The 13,887-nt window shown below is 42.5% G+C and overlaps 1 protein-coding gene across 1 annotated transcript in view; it reads left to right on the top strand.

The window, feature by feature from the left end:
- Window positions 1–13,887, top strand: part of TEAD4 (TEA domain family member 4) — a 55,128-nt gene that overhangs the window by 19,414 nt on the left and 21,827 nt on the right. The window contains exons 3-4 of the mRNA XM_010015508.1: window positions 11,079–11,143; window positions 12,040–12,102. Of these exons, the coding sequence (XP_010013810.1) occupies window positions 11,079–11,143; window positions 12,040–12,102 (128 nt within the window). The remainder of the gene's footprint in view (window positions 1–11,078; window positions 11,144–12,039; window positions 12,103–13,887) is intronic.

Here is a 13,887-nt window from a genome sequence, read left to right as displayed (position 1 = left end):
ACCTAGAGAGAGATGTCAAGTATTTATACACAGATTGTGTGGAGACCTCGCAGAAGAAAAAAGGGAACTTTCTTATTTACAGTGCAAGTAAGCAAAACCTATCACATGAACTCTCTTCTAAATTCTCTTTCAAAGGAATGCTTTATTGCTGGAGAGCATATAACTTAAAACTTTATTATAGTAGTCCTACTGTTCAGCAAAGCCAGTACAAGACAACATAACCATTCCATGTTCTTGTGCCTTAAAGGGTTCCCCAAAGTGAAGGAAAGCAGCTTGATAAGAAAAAGATGGTATTTAAGTGAAAAGAAGAGGCAGTATTCTCATGAATTTAGGATCAAAATAATGAGCACAGGAAAACTTGGACTGCCTATTGGTTTAAACAGTTGCTCATTACCTAATCCATAACAAGCCCTGTATTGTCTGCATATGATGAAGATCTGGGCAGCAAAACTGTAAGGCTGTGTGCAGGTTGTGCCCAGACAGATGGTGTTGTAAAGTCTGTTGGTCACTGGCAGAGCTGACTTAAACCTCTGGGGCCTGGGTACACCTGCTGTTGAAGGGTGCATAGCCAGCAGCTGTTCCTCATTGCTGTCACCTTGAACTTGTGACCCATCTTCTGGTTACTCCAAATTCTCTGAGGCTCACTGCATGCACGTACACAGGCACTGGCATGGTCTTGCTCTGTCTCTAGCTTCTTGAACAGGAAATTACACTTTCAATTAAAACTTTTTCATGTAAAATGTTTTCAGAATCGCTCTTCTTTCCTCGAGTGTGATTTGTACACTAATTACAAATCGCTTTTCAGGAGCTTAAATAGGAGTTTGTGGACCAGAGTGGAAGGAGCGCACAGTGGTTTTGAGATAACCCGGTAGGAATGACCCAAGTTGTTGACTGCAAATGCTGTAGACATAAGCCTGTTTCTAAGCGTGACAGCATTAGCACGATGTTGCCTTCAACCTTTACTGGGGATTATGGGCATTCCTACATACGAACACTGCATCATCATCTTTAGTTGCAGAATCAGAGGAAATTGTGTTGGGAGGGACTTTCAAAGGACATCTAATCTGTTCCTGTGCTTGGAAGCAAAGCCAGCTCCACTTACGCTGTTCATGTCTAGTGTGATCCCTTATGGTTAAGGTTGGAGGAAAGTGATCTGGTAGTTCTAGATACAGCAGCTTTCATCTAGAAGGTAGTTGAAGCACCTAGGTATCTGTAAATTTCCTTCTGGACCTATATGCATTCTTAGGTATCCCTCCAGCTTAAATAGTTCTGTCACCCTCTTTTTTCCTGCTCTCCCGTCACTGCCTGAATCCTGGTTGCCCAGTTATCTGTCAGACTTACACTGTAAACTCAGTCAGGGAACAGACGTTTAAAGATTGTAGAACAGAATTGCCCCAGTGTTAGGAGCAGAAAGAGAGCAGGGTCAGAATATCACCAGCCACTGTAAGGAAATTTTATGAACTTGGCAGAACTCATCTATTATTCAGACTAGTTCCCGGATAGCTACTTAGTTGTGAAGCCTGTGTTTCTGCTAGGCTTTTCTGTCCACGTTCCTTTTTCACCTGTTACGGAATATGACATCTTCAACAACTAGTTCTAATTCTAACAACTAGCATCTTTGCTAGTGCATAATAAAGAATAAATAATAGTGCATATTCATATAATGCAAGAACATCTTTTGCTCCCCTTGAAGTTGCTGCGTAATTTCCGTCAGTTGGCTAGGACTGGGTCCTCGTGTGATACATATCAAATGAAGCAGTCACAGCTCATCACAGGACTCAGCCAGACTAGGCCAGATGCCTTGAGAACTGCATAGTTCTGTGCTGGTCATGCAGCAAGTGGCTGCTTGGATCTCACAGACCCCTTTTAGCTCCAATTTCTGTGGTAGCTGAGGCTTTGAGTACTTGGTCAGCCTGTTATCTGGGCGTGCACAAGATTAACACTTGGGCAGAAATCTACAGAAGGCAGTGTACTGCTGGTGCCAGCAGAGTCAGCTGACTGCAAAGTGAGGACAGATGCTGGAGTTTTTGCTATTGTCTGAGGCAATATCACTGAAGTGCTATTGAGTGTTGCTTTCAGGTACCCTTCAGCTATTGGAAGTTATTGAAACAAGCAGACAAGGCATTTTTTTGACCTAAGGAAGAATTTAGCAGATGTCTGGGTCTATAATTTAGAACTTGGACTCATGGGAACTGAAGGATGTTGTTTGATGTGCCTTTCCATATATTGTTATTGGCTGTTTGGGGAGTTATTTGGTATGCTCTCTGGCGTATGAAGGACTCATATTACTATATGCAGCTGCTTTGATGTGATTGTGGGATTTCCCAGCCAAATTGAATTTAAACAATTTCTGTGAGAGTCTCATCAGTCTTACTCTGGGAAGTACCAGAACAAGTCCCAGCTCCCTTCCTGTTGCAGCCCTTAATGTGTATATGGAGGAGTACTTATTGGATGGATTATCTTACATTTCTATGGCCTGAGGTGATAATGTGGGAAAGCACAGCTGATGAGGACATTCAATTTATGCACTGAAAATCTGTATTAAAGGCTAAGGGGTGGTCAAGAGCTGCATAGCCTGGAGCTTCCCATTAGGCTGAGAGGGATTTCTGCATGCATACATTGTTGTACTTTAGTAAAAGCTCATCTTTAGAAGGAGTAACTCCACATGCCTTTGGGGCAGTAATTAGGAGGCACTTTAACTCTGTCTAGCCCTTAGACAAATGAGGCAAGCACTGGAGGAGCCTTGCCCATCTTCTTACCAGTCAGTATGCAAGTGAGCAGTTAGGTGGAGCATAGTTCCAGGCTATAGTTTCTCTGGTGGCAAAACTGGTTTAAACAATTCTGCCCTAGTTCTTTTTTCGCTCTGCTGTGCCAATGCCGTGGTTAATGTAGCCACAAAATGAACTAGTTCACCAGTCCAATTAAAAATCAGCTGATTGGGAAAAACAAAACAAAGCCAACAACAAAATCTAAATGGGGGAGGGCTTATTTTTGAATTTTTGGTAATTAGAGTAGTGCATTGTTCCACCCCAACCTTTTTGCAGCTGCACAGAGGATTTGATGCAATATTGCAGGAGGAGTACTGACCATCTGAGGAGAAGAACCTCCTCAAGTTGTTTTGCTCATCAAGAATTTGTTGCTGTAGCTACACCTGTGGTAACTAACTTTTCATTTATCTCCACTTCTTGTTTGGAATCAGTAAGAAACTTCCCAAAAGCTGCTGGGTCTGTAATTATCACTCCTCAGTCATGCACCTTGCACAAAGTATCAAACTGGCCATCAAGAACCAGCAGTTTATAAATGGGGATAGCACTTCTTGTGTTTCTAGATGTGAATTTTAGGTTATAGAGTGGAAAAGAAGTAAATACTAACCTTCTCAGAAAAAGGTCTTTTACACTCGGCGGGGTTAGTAAATGAGACAACTGAGTTTATGACCTCAGACTGATCACCAGACTTCCATTTCCTCATGTGAGCTGGTTGACTGGCACATTCTGCCCAGCAAATGAAGCCTCAACTTCTTTGTCATTTCAGAAGAGGAAGGAGCTCAGCACTTGCACAAATGATGAAAACAGGTATGTAGGGGAAGAGCTGACAATGTAGTGGTGCTAATTGCCTCAGTATCCTGTTTTCAGGGACCTGATTGTTTTGATACTGTTTTTCAGAAGTACTGGTTCAGCTTTCTTTGAGTCTTCATCTCAAAATCCCTTATTGTAGGGACTGCTCAGGGAACCCTCTTGTGGAAGGTTAATACTGAGCAAATTCAAGCATGGAATAAATGATCAGAGTGAAGAAACTTTCTTCTCACAGCTGAATATACTGCAGTTTTGCATTGGTGGAGGGAGAGATGCCTTCATAGGATAGGGTAGTGCAGTAAAATGCACTATGGTTTTCTATCTTTCCCATCTTTCATGGGAAGTGATCCCAATATGACGGTCATAGTGGTGCATTAAATTCTTTTATTGCCTTCTGAATACAGTTCTCTGGATTCAGTGTAGAAGTTGGGAATAAAAAATACAGGTGGTTGAAAAAAGCCTCAGAAGGAGCTTGATTAGAGTGAACTTTGTCATTATTAATGTATCACTTGAAAGAGTTGTCTCCAGCTCCTAATTAAAAACAAATATGCTGCTCTCAAAACTGGCCACTGCTGTTGGGGCTACTTCCCACAGGCATTTGCCACAGCTGCAGTCCAGATAAATGGGAAAAACAATACACCATGCTGTATTACCTGCTCTGTATGTTTAATTTATAGGTACCAACAAAGACTGAAGACCAGTGAAGAGCGAACTACAGAGTTTAGAGATTAATGGTGGGGGAGTGAGGGTGGAGGGTCCCAAGGAGAGGTGGCAAGATAGGGATGAATAGGGAGATGGTTATTTTTATTGACTTTGATGACAGCCTCAGCTCTGGTAGTGGAATTATTAGTAAAAGTAGCTTTTGGTGCTGAAAATCATCATCATCACTGTATTATGTACGTTGTATACCAAGACAAAGCTCAGGAAGAGGGGGAGAAGGACCTATAGGAGAGAGGCCGAAGTCTAAAACTTCACAAACAAGTTTCCTGAAGAAGAGATGTTAAGGTTGAAAGTAAGCATGCTAATAATCAAAAAAGATGCTGCATTAAAGGTTGACAAAAGTCACGGAAGATAGGGTGGGATGAAGGAAAAAGGCCAAACAAGGAAAGGTCATGTACGTCATTTACTCTTGTCTTGAAAAAGCTGGGTTGGGAAACTGGGAAGCTAGCAGAATTTCTTACCAAGGGTTTGGTAAGAAAATACAGTTTGTGATGAGGGGAAGGTCTAATAAAGATAGCTTTAAAACAAATGTTCAGGATGATATCAGCAAGACTTGAGTGTCTGTGCATCTTGATGAGAAGATGGGATTAGCCATTAGAAAGAAAAAATGTGTTTTTTTGTTGTTGTTGTTTGTTTTTTTAACCCGTGGACCTTCTGTAATGGGGATGCCCAGGAAGGCATTTAGCGTAGCTGGGTGGAGAAAGCAGTCTAAGTGGAGATGGAAAGTACGGCTGTGCAGGTAGGTATGGATTGGAGCAGACCCCAGAGCAGTTAGTCCCGTATGTGCATGCAAACATAACACACGCTGCTTTTGCCTTAAATGTCATTCTAGTAAGGCTTGCTCAGCAGTTAGTTTTGCTTTGTATGCATAAGCATTGACATTTGGCGGACTGCTGAGGTGTCCCTCAGTTCCCTCCTGTGTCTAAATTTATTTGTCATGCTGCCTGATGCACACAGTTCTTTATGTTTACGTTAATTGCGATCAACAGTTAACTAAATGCTTAGCAAGTGTAGGAAATAGCCATGTCTCAGGAGTTATCACTAGGTGACGCAAAGAAATTGAAATGATAGCGTGGATGTCTTCCTTGACCTTGCTTTCATTAGCCTTTCACTGAATACAGCTGGATAGTTGCTTCTGTAGTTCTTATATCTTTGCTCATATCTTAGCATTTCACGTGTAGGTGCGTATGTTTGCTTTGGTTACAGAAAAGGTGTTGCTACAAAGAAGCAGGTGCTTCCATGCAGGTTCCTTCCCACTGGAAGGATTTTGCAGAAATCACTGAGTTCTTTGCTCTCACCGATAACAGAAGAGAGGCTTTTGGTGGTTCTGCTTTGTTTGGCAACAGGTGTGCAAGGAAGTCTTGGGCTTAGAGGTGCTTTATCTCTTTAAGCCCCAGACAAGCCTCTTGCACAAGCAGTAATATACCTTTACTAACAGAAAGTGAGCACGAAGCTCGCAGTGAGAAAGCATTTTGGGAAATACTTTCTATGGCTCTGGGATTCCCTTGATTGTCCTCCTTCCTTACAGGCAGACTTTTCTCTTGTATAGAAAGGTGCACAGGTGTAGAATGGAGAATCAGAAAAACTCTTGATTCACTTCTTTTAGCAGCACCTTCCTGGGTAACTGAATGCAAAGTTTTGCAATTCAGTGTAAGATGGAGCAGGAGCTAAACTGATGCCCTTTGAAATGTATCTGTTAGGAGTGAGAGGTAAAGAACATGAGAGTATCTCTTTACTCCTTTTTCATGCCATGTTTCCAAGGAGAAGGCTACAGGGAGGATAAAGGTGCTGTGCTGCAGTTGGTATGTTGGCTAGAGCTTCATGAAACCCAATGCGCGGTTTTGACAGAGGAGGCACAACTGTTGGCAGGTTCTGGTGACCATGGCAAGCCTCAGCGGGAGTTATTCTAAGAATACAACGTATGATCAGATTACTAAGGGACACTTTACATAGCTCTAAAAAATGAACCATCTGACAGTTTATGACAGGTCTTGCCCGTTCCAGCCAAATGAGGAGTGTGCGAGTCTCTGCTGACCCTGCAGCCAGGGTTGTGAGACAAAGAAAGAGCTTTGCAGAGGCTGTGAACCTACAGACTTTTATCTGTGTAATACCTGCTTACATCTAACTTCTGATAAGAAAAACAAAAGATGTTTAGGACTTGCTGTCCTTGCAGTTTTGATTCTTGGTAATTTAATACATTCTTGCTGCGGTTTATTTGGCTTGGCAATTTGTATAGTTCTATATTTAGTAATTCCCGTGATGCTAATGTCTTTTGTAGAGTGATCTGGACGTTTTTTGCTACTAGTGTGTCTGTTAACATACTCTGCCACCTTTGTTTTTTTTACCTGGTTCTGTGGGGACATGATTCTGAAAGAGGAAGGCTGTATGAGAGGTGGAGGCAAGTGGGAAGTGAGTTCTAAAGCTGGATGTTTTGAGGATCCACATTTGAATACTCTAGAGAATTTAAGAGTATTTCTATACCAGCTTCCAATACGCACAGTTTGTACAACAGTTTCCCCTCCCTTTAGTCTCCTCTAGTAAAGTGCATTGCCTGAGATAGCGTTGGAATTTTTGCTGATGTTGTCAAACGCATGCTTAGGGAAACACCTCCCACTTTCGCAGGCCGGCTACAGTTTATTGTCTTTCCTCCCCACTGCATAGTCCCAGCTTCCCTTGTTATATTCTCTATAACACTCGGTCCCTCCTAATTCCTTTGAGGTGCTGAGTGGTGCAGGAGGCTGGTGTAACTGTGTAAAGGTTTCTTTCTGCTAGCTCTTGCTTTTTAGTTTGTTGGGGTTTTTTTTGATTTTTGGTTTGTTTTCCGTTTTTTGTTGTTGTTGTTTTGGGGGTGATTTTGGTGTTTTTTTGTTTTGTTTTGTTTTGGTTTTTTTGTTGATGTTTGGTTTGGTTTTCTCTGGCGCTCCTTGTTTCTTGTTGCTTCTCTGCTCCTACATGGGTTCCCAATGCACTGCAGGCCTTTCAGGGTTGTCCCTGCTCTGGCATGGGTCTTACACGGGCGGCAGTTGCCTCAAAGTGTACTCTTCGTGCCATGGAGCGCCTCTGTTCAAGAACACCTTTCCAGCCATGTCCCTAGCAATGTCCCTTAAAATGTGACTCCTCCTTCGTTTTCTCCAAATGTGTCTTTTTACGTATCTTGCATTTCTCTTTCTGTGCATCTGCGTATGTGTCCTTTTTGTGATTCCTTTTGTGTGTCTCTTCATGTGTCTCCTGCCCCTCGTGGCTGCTGCCCTTTCCAAATGTGATTTTTTTTTTTCTTTCTTTTTTTCTCTTTGAATAGGGGTAGCTTGTGCTCCTCTGACTGGTTGAGGTTTTTGATGGGTTGTTGTTTTCATCCATTTTGGAGATGGCTGGAACTGACTGTGACTGGCACAGTTCATGGCATCCTTTCACATGAATTGCTCCCGCAGCCTTCTACTGCTGAAGCAGAGTAGTGCTATGTCAGACTACTCAGTCTGTGTAATTTCTTGACTTTGATGGAATTGGAACAAAGCTGAATTTGCTCCGTAACATGTATTATCTGGTTGAGAATCCTTTGTAATTAGTTTTGCAAGGATGATCCATATTTGAGCCAGTGTCTTGAGAATTTCCATGTGTTCAAATTGTCAGTATATCCCAATATGCACCCTTTAAAAGTTTGCCTGAAATTTTCCACATCCACTTCTCAAGGCTAGTTTTTCCTCTTGCTTTCACTAATTCATTCTCTTTGCCCTTCAAAGGGTCCTTGTAGTGTATATAAATTTTCATTCTTTATAGACAATGGGGCTTGAGCACCTTGTTTGGTTCTGCACAATTCCCACTTCTGACATGAGTCAAACTGCCCTGAAATCTTACATATGGTGGCATCTGTGCGAGAAGAATCACTTCAGTTTTTTCTTACCTTTCAACTTGGATCCTTGTTCAACAGATGGAGGCTTTGAAAAGCCATAAATACTGTTCTTGGGACTAGAAAAAGGTGGTGTGGGTATGTGTTGCTAGTAATTGGTCTCAGCTTTGTAAAAATGGTTACGTTGGTTGGAAAAGCAGATGGGTGGAAGGTAGCATGACAGCACCTACTCTCATCAGGTACTCCTGGGCATGCCACTGTGCTAATGCTGAAACTCTTAACTGAAGAGGTCAGTGGTTACGTGCTGGGCATTGTGTTTCTGGCACAGTGTGTTTCCTAATCTGTGTATAGAGAAGCTGGAGCTGTTTTCTCAGCTACAGACCTGATCTCTTCTCCCAGGAGAATGAGGAGAGCTTCTGTATTGACACTACTAGGAAAAGACTAAGATCTGTAAATGTAAAATGCTTTCCTATCCCTGTGTAAGCTTTAGTTGTGTTTCATGAATATGGCCTAAATGTGGTCATGGACATTTACATTCTTTTGTTTCAGAAATTGATGGAATTAGTAGCTTTGCCAGCCCTTCCCTCAAGGGTTGCGTGTTCAAGTTCTAGCACAGAGTCTTCCACTGCATCCAGTTTTTTTAGGGTTTGGTTGTACAAGGGTTTTAAACTAAAAACAAGTGTCAACTTTTTCATAGAATATTAAACTAGTGGAATAAATTTTGCATCTGTTTTCACTGCTTGCTTTTCTGATGTCTGTAGTGCCCTAATGTACAAGTTCTCAATTCAACCTATAAACTTTCCATAGAAAATATTGGGATATTATAATTTTGTTAAAAATAAATTCCACAGGAGCTGTGGCGTTGCTTTCCAGTTTATTCTGACTTAATTCCTCAAACATTTGCAGCCATATAGGATGTCTCACAGCCTTGCACTTCCTGCTCCCAACTTTTTATTAAGGTTCTGTATCGCTACTAGTGTGGTCACCACAAATGTTTTATTTTGCTAGGACTGTTCTTTCTATCATGTTTTCTGCCTTGAATTAGCCTAGAGTTCAGAGGTGTAGCTGCTGCTTCTGATTTTTCTCTTTATTCCTTCATCTCCAGGAAAAGAACAAAATCTGTGTGTCTTAGATTTGATATATGGGAGACAGTGTATGCAACCTGTATAGTGTGCCTCATGCCTTGTTGTCTACTCAAACAGTTCTGTGGTGCTAGCTGTCTATCAGGTCTAAGCTTGCTTATCCTATTCACTGCTAAAGTAGCTCAGCCTTTTCTGCTTCTCTTCCTGATTTTTTTAAAATCCTGGACCTGAGTCTTCTGCAGTTTCCTGCTTTCATTCCAAGCAATTTAAAATTCTGTACCAGTGACCTTGTAGCTTCATGTTTTGTTAGTCATTTAATTCATGTTGTTCTTAATACCATTTCCCTCGTCTGTCACCATGACCATCTTTTCTTTGCAGCTCTGCACTGGCCTCTCCTCTCACATTGAACATAAAGCTACTTGTCTTCATTACTCGGATCATGTCACACTGATAAATTCTGTGTAGCTGTTTCCATGTACTTCCTCATCGTATTTCATTGTCTAGTACTTAGGTTCACAGAATGACAGGCTCATTTAGGTTGAAAGGAATCTCTTCAGATTTCTAGTCTGGCCATATTGCTCAAGCAGTGTCAGCTACAGCAGGTTGCTCAGGATTGCATCCAGCCAGGTTTTGAGTATTCTCCAGGGACAGAAACTCTACAACCTCTCTGGGCAGCCTGTAACAGTATTTGACCACCCTTCCAGCAAAAAAAGTTGTTTCCTCTCTCCCCTGCTTTGTTTTTAGATGGAATGTCTTTCAGTTTGTGCCCATTTGTTTCTTGTCCTATCACTTGGCACTGTTGAGAGGAGGCTTGCCTCTCTTCTTTATTGCCTCCCGTTAGGTATCTATGTGCATTGATTAAGAACTCCCACTGAGTCTTTTCCAGGCTGAACAGTCTCAGATCTCTCAGCTTCTACTCGCATAAAGGTTTCTCTTGTCCCTTAATAATTTTTGTGGACCTTTTGCTGGCCTCACTGCAGTACTTCCACATCTTTCTTGTGCCGAGGAGCCCAAAACTGGACACAGTACTCCAGATGTTGCCTCAGCAGTGCTGAGCAGAGATGAAGATCACCTCCCTTGACCCACTGACAACAACCTGAGATGATGTTGGCGGCCAAGCCTTTGCCATGGGTGTATTGCTACGTCAACTGTTGGCTTGTTCTCAACCAGGACCCCATCCACCGAGTCAATTTTCAATCCACCTGCTTGTCCGCTTAGCTAACCCATACCTTGTCAGGGTTGCCTATGGGGATATTATGGAAAACAAAGTCAAAAGCCTTACTAGAGTCACAATATGTACATCTCTGTACTCATCCACCTCACTGTAGAAACTAATAAGTCGGTTAAGTATGATTTCCAATTTGTAAATCCCTGTGGACTACTCCCAGTCGCCACCTTGTCCTCATGTATCTGGAAATGGCTCCCAGGATTACATGTTCCATCACCTCCCAGGGACTGAGGTGAGGCTGACTGGCCTGTTAGTTCCTGGATCTTCCTTCTTCCCTTTCTGAATGTTTTAGGGTGAGTGGCTTTCCTTTTTCTCCTTTGAACTGGCAATTTTGATCCATGTTTACAGATTGTGCACACTATGGAAATATAATTATTAAGCAAAACACTTGGTTTTCCTTTTTATTGGTAATTTTAACCTATACAGATGCAAGCTGGGAAATAGAATTTGCAGCCCAAGGTTCTGCTCCTAAAACATGGTCTATGTGAACTAGCGAGTACCTTCCTAAGACAGAAAATAGTGCGACAGGAGTATCACCCTACTGCTGATGTCTATAGACAGCTAATTCCATTGTGCATCTTTCCCAGGGGTCATAGCTTTCTGAACTTGTATTTGCATTATTTCTGTTCCAGGCCGAAATGAGCTGATTGCCCGCTATATTAAGCTGAGGACAGGGAAAACACGCACAAGGAAACAGGTAAGTGTAGCTTTCCCTGTAAACATTAGTTCTGTGGGACCACTAAACATGATGAGGGCTTATGAGAACAAATCCCTTGCTGTTCACTTCTTATTACCTTCTGGCTTTGCTGGAAAGAGGTTGTTGTGCTACGCTGGTCAATAAAAATAGTGGGCAGAGTCAGCTCAGGAATTTTACAGTAGTATTGTAATGCCCCTGTCTCCCAATCACACTGAGAGAGAAGTTTTTCTCCTGTTAAACGGTGTGTGATTTCATTGGCTTGGTTTACTAATTAATGTTCCAGTGAACATCAGTAGGCCTCTATATGAAGATTCTTTGCTCAGCCCAGAGAGATGGACAGCCGTGGTGATTTTGAAAATACCTGGTGCATGGGATGAAAAAGGAATCTTTTTAATTTGGGAATGATAGTCTAGGCTATGCTGGACAAAGCACAGAGCAACCTAGACCTGCTTTGGGTAGGAGGTTGGTGAATGACATCCAGAAGTTCCTTCCAACCTGTATTATTTTGTGATAACCACATTAGATATGGGGAAGTTCTGAAAGTCATTATATAGTACCAAGGGATATAGAACATGGTTTTCCCTTCTCTCAAGAAGAGGCTAAGATGGGAGCCAAGAGATCAGAACTCTCAGTCCTTTCAGTTTTAGATGAAGTCTCTGGCTTGATAAAGCTGCTGTATTGGAGAAGGTCTTAAATGGGACCTTTGCTGGTCCCCCACCTCATTTCATGACACTTAAATTGTATTTAGAAAAGCATCTTATTGCTATCTCCAACTCCTTCTCCCCCAATCCTAAAAAACTCCCTATTGCACAGGGTACCTGAAGTATGTTTACTTCTGCAAGCAGCTCTGCTAGTACTCCTCTGAAATGAAGATGGATTTTGTCTTTTCAATGCAGGTATCTAGTCACATCCAGGTCCTGGCAAGGCGGAAAGCTAGAGAGATCCAAGCCAAGCTCAAGGTATGATGGGTGTCCTTTAACATATCATGCAAGCCCCCTGAGTCAGCTATTCCCTCATCCATTCCCTCTTTGAATAGCCTCAAAAAAGGGTGAGATTAACTGCTGAATTGTAGTAAGCTGGGGCGGAAAAGGTCCTTCCCAGGAAGTGTTGTGCAGACATTTGTAGTGTGGTAGCTCTGTGACATCTGGAGCAATTCTGTTTAAAGAATAAAGAAAGAATAATTTCAAATTGTGTGTCTGATTTCTATCTCCGGTTTATGCTGCTGTCATCCAAGTCTGAAAGACCTTTAGACTTGGGAGTATGCTAAGTGTTTACCTGAGAAGAAGGGGTTTATTGTTACGAATGCTGACCAGTCATCAGTCCCTGATGTTGTGGTGGCCCTGGGAAAAGGTAGCCTTACAGTTACCACAGTGCTAGTTCCACCTCTACTAGTGGTAGTGATGAGGACTTCTCTGTGAGAAGGTGTTCCGAGCTGGCATAAACATTGAGAGGAAGCAATAAGGCCATTTGGCTTCTTCTCAGGTAAAGTGGTGCCAGCTGAATAGCCCCTTGATCAATTCAGACCTGCTTTGAAGAGACCTTGGCTAATGAGATGGAAAATTTGGTTGACTACTAGCTTGAGCAAATCTGTGTTTTCCTTTCTATAGGAAGAGCTCTGACATCACAGTAATGAACTGATGCTTCTTGACATTTATTTCCACTGATTTGAAGCAGGGAGATGGTTTATATATTCAGACCAAATTGCAGGAAATGTCAAGAAGGTCAAGTTTATGGGTGACAATTGCACAAGAGGGTGTCCCCTGTTAGAATGTGAGCCATCTGTAAAGGGCTTGGTGAGCAGGATTTGAGATCTGGTCCTTGTTATGTGTTACTGAGGCAGCCAGAAAAGGAAGATGTGTGCTGACGTTCGTGATTTTGGTGTGGTAATAAGTGATCTAGAGAGAAGTGTGTTTGCTTCATGCTTTAAGAGATGGTGAGGATCTTGACAGCCCAGTCCAGCCCTAACTGTTGAGTGAACGGCTGTTAGTATGTGCTTCCCCTTTGCTGGCTGGGCAACTCTTCACTGGGCAGTAAGAGAAGTGGACTGTGTGAGTGAACTGTTGGTACTCGGTCTTGACCAGTGCTGAAGTGCATGCATCTCTCTTGCAACCAGTAATTACCTCTAAGTCATGACTGCACCCCCCGCATCCCATCCCCAGCTCTATTTTAGAAAATGGAGTTGTGTCTGTCATTAGCCTGTTGTGTTTCCAGTTGCTCTGATAAAGAGAAGGAGCCACAAATTACAACTATCTAAGTGTGCTTCTAGGTAGGGCTGCCTAAGCCTGAAACCTGTGGTGCAGCTAAGTGGTCAATTCAGGTGGAGGCTCACTTGGGAGGCGAGTTAGAGCAAGTAGGAAACAACAACTGCCTGGGGTGCTAAAAGATTTACTGCTACTTATATCTGTAACTTTGATTCCATTCCTTGCATGTCACAGCTCTGGGATTTGGCATGATTGAAAAGCCAGTCAGCCGAGCCTGTTTCCACTTAGCACACAGGAGCTGGCTGTTTTTGTTCTCAGGGAATGAAGGTGTCTCAGGGAGCTCCATGGAGCCATTGGTTGTTCTCGTTTTACACCACCCCAGGCCATGCTGTGAGCTCTGCCCAGCTGCCTGCAGTGAACCATTCCCCACTACCAGACTCTTCCCTTCTGCCTGCAGAGGCAAGCCTATAGCACTGATTCAACTCATTTACTTCTTTGCTTTTGTTAGTCATTTACATAGAGCAAGGAAATGAAATCACAAAA

The sequence above is a fragment of the Nestor notabilis genome, unplaced genomic scaffold, assembly GCF_000696875.1.
Source record: "Nestor notabilis isolate BGI_N333 unplaced genomic scaffold, ASM69687v1 scaffold10605, whole genome shotgun sequence".
Classification (NCBI taxonomy): domain Eukaryota; kingdom Metazoa; phylum Chordata; class Aves; order Psittaciformes; family Psittacidae; genus Nestor; species Nestor notabilis.
This window is presented reverse-complemented; position numbering and strand designations above follow the sequence as displayed.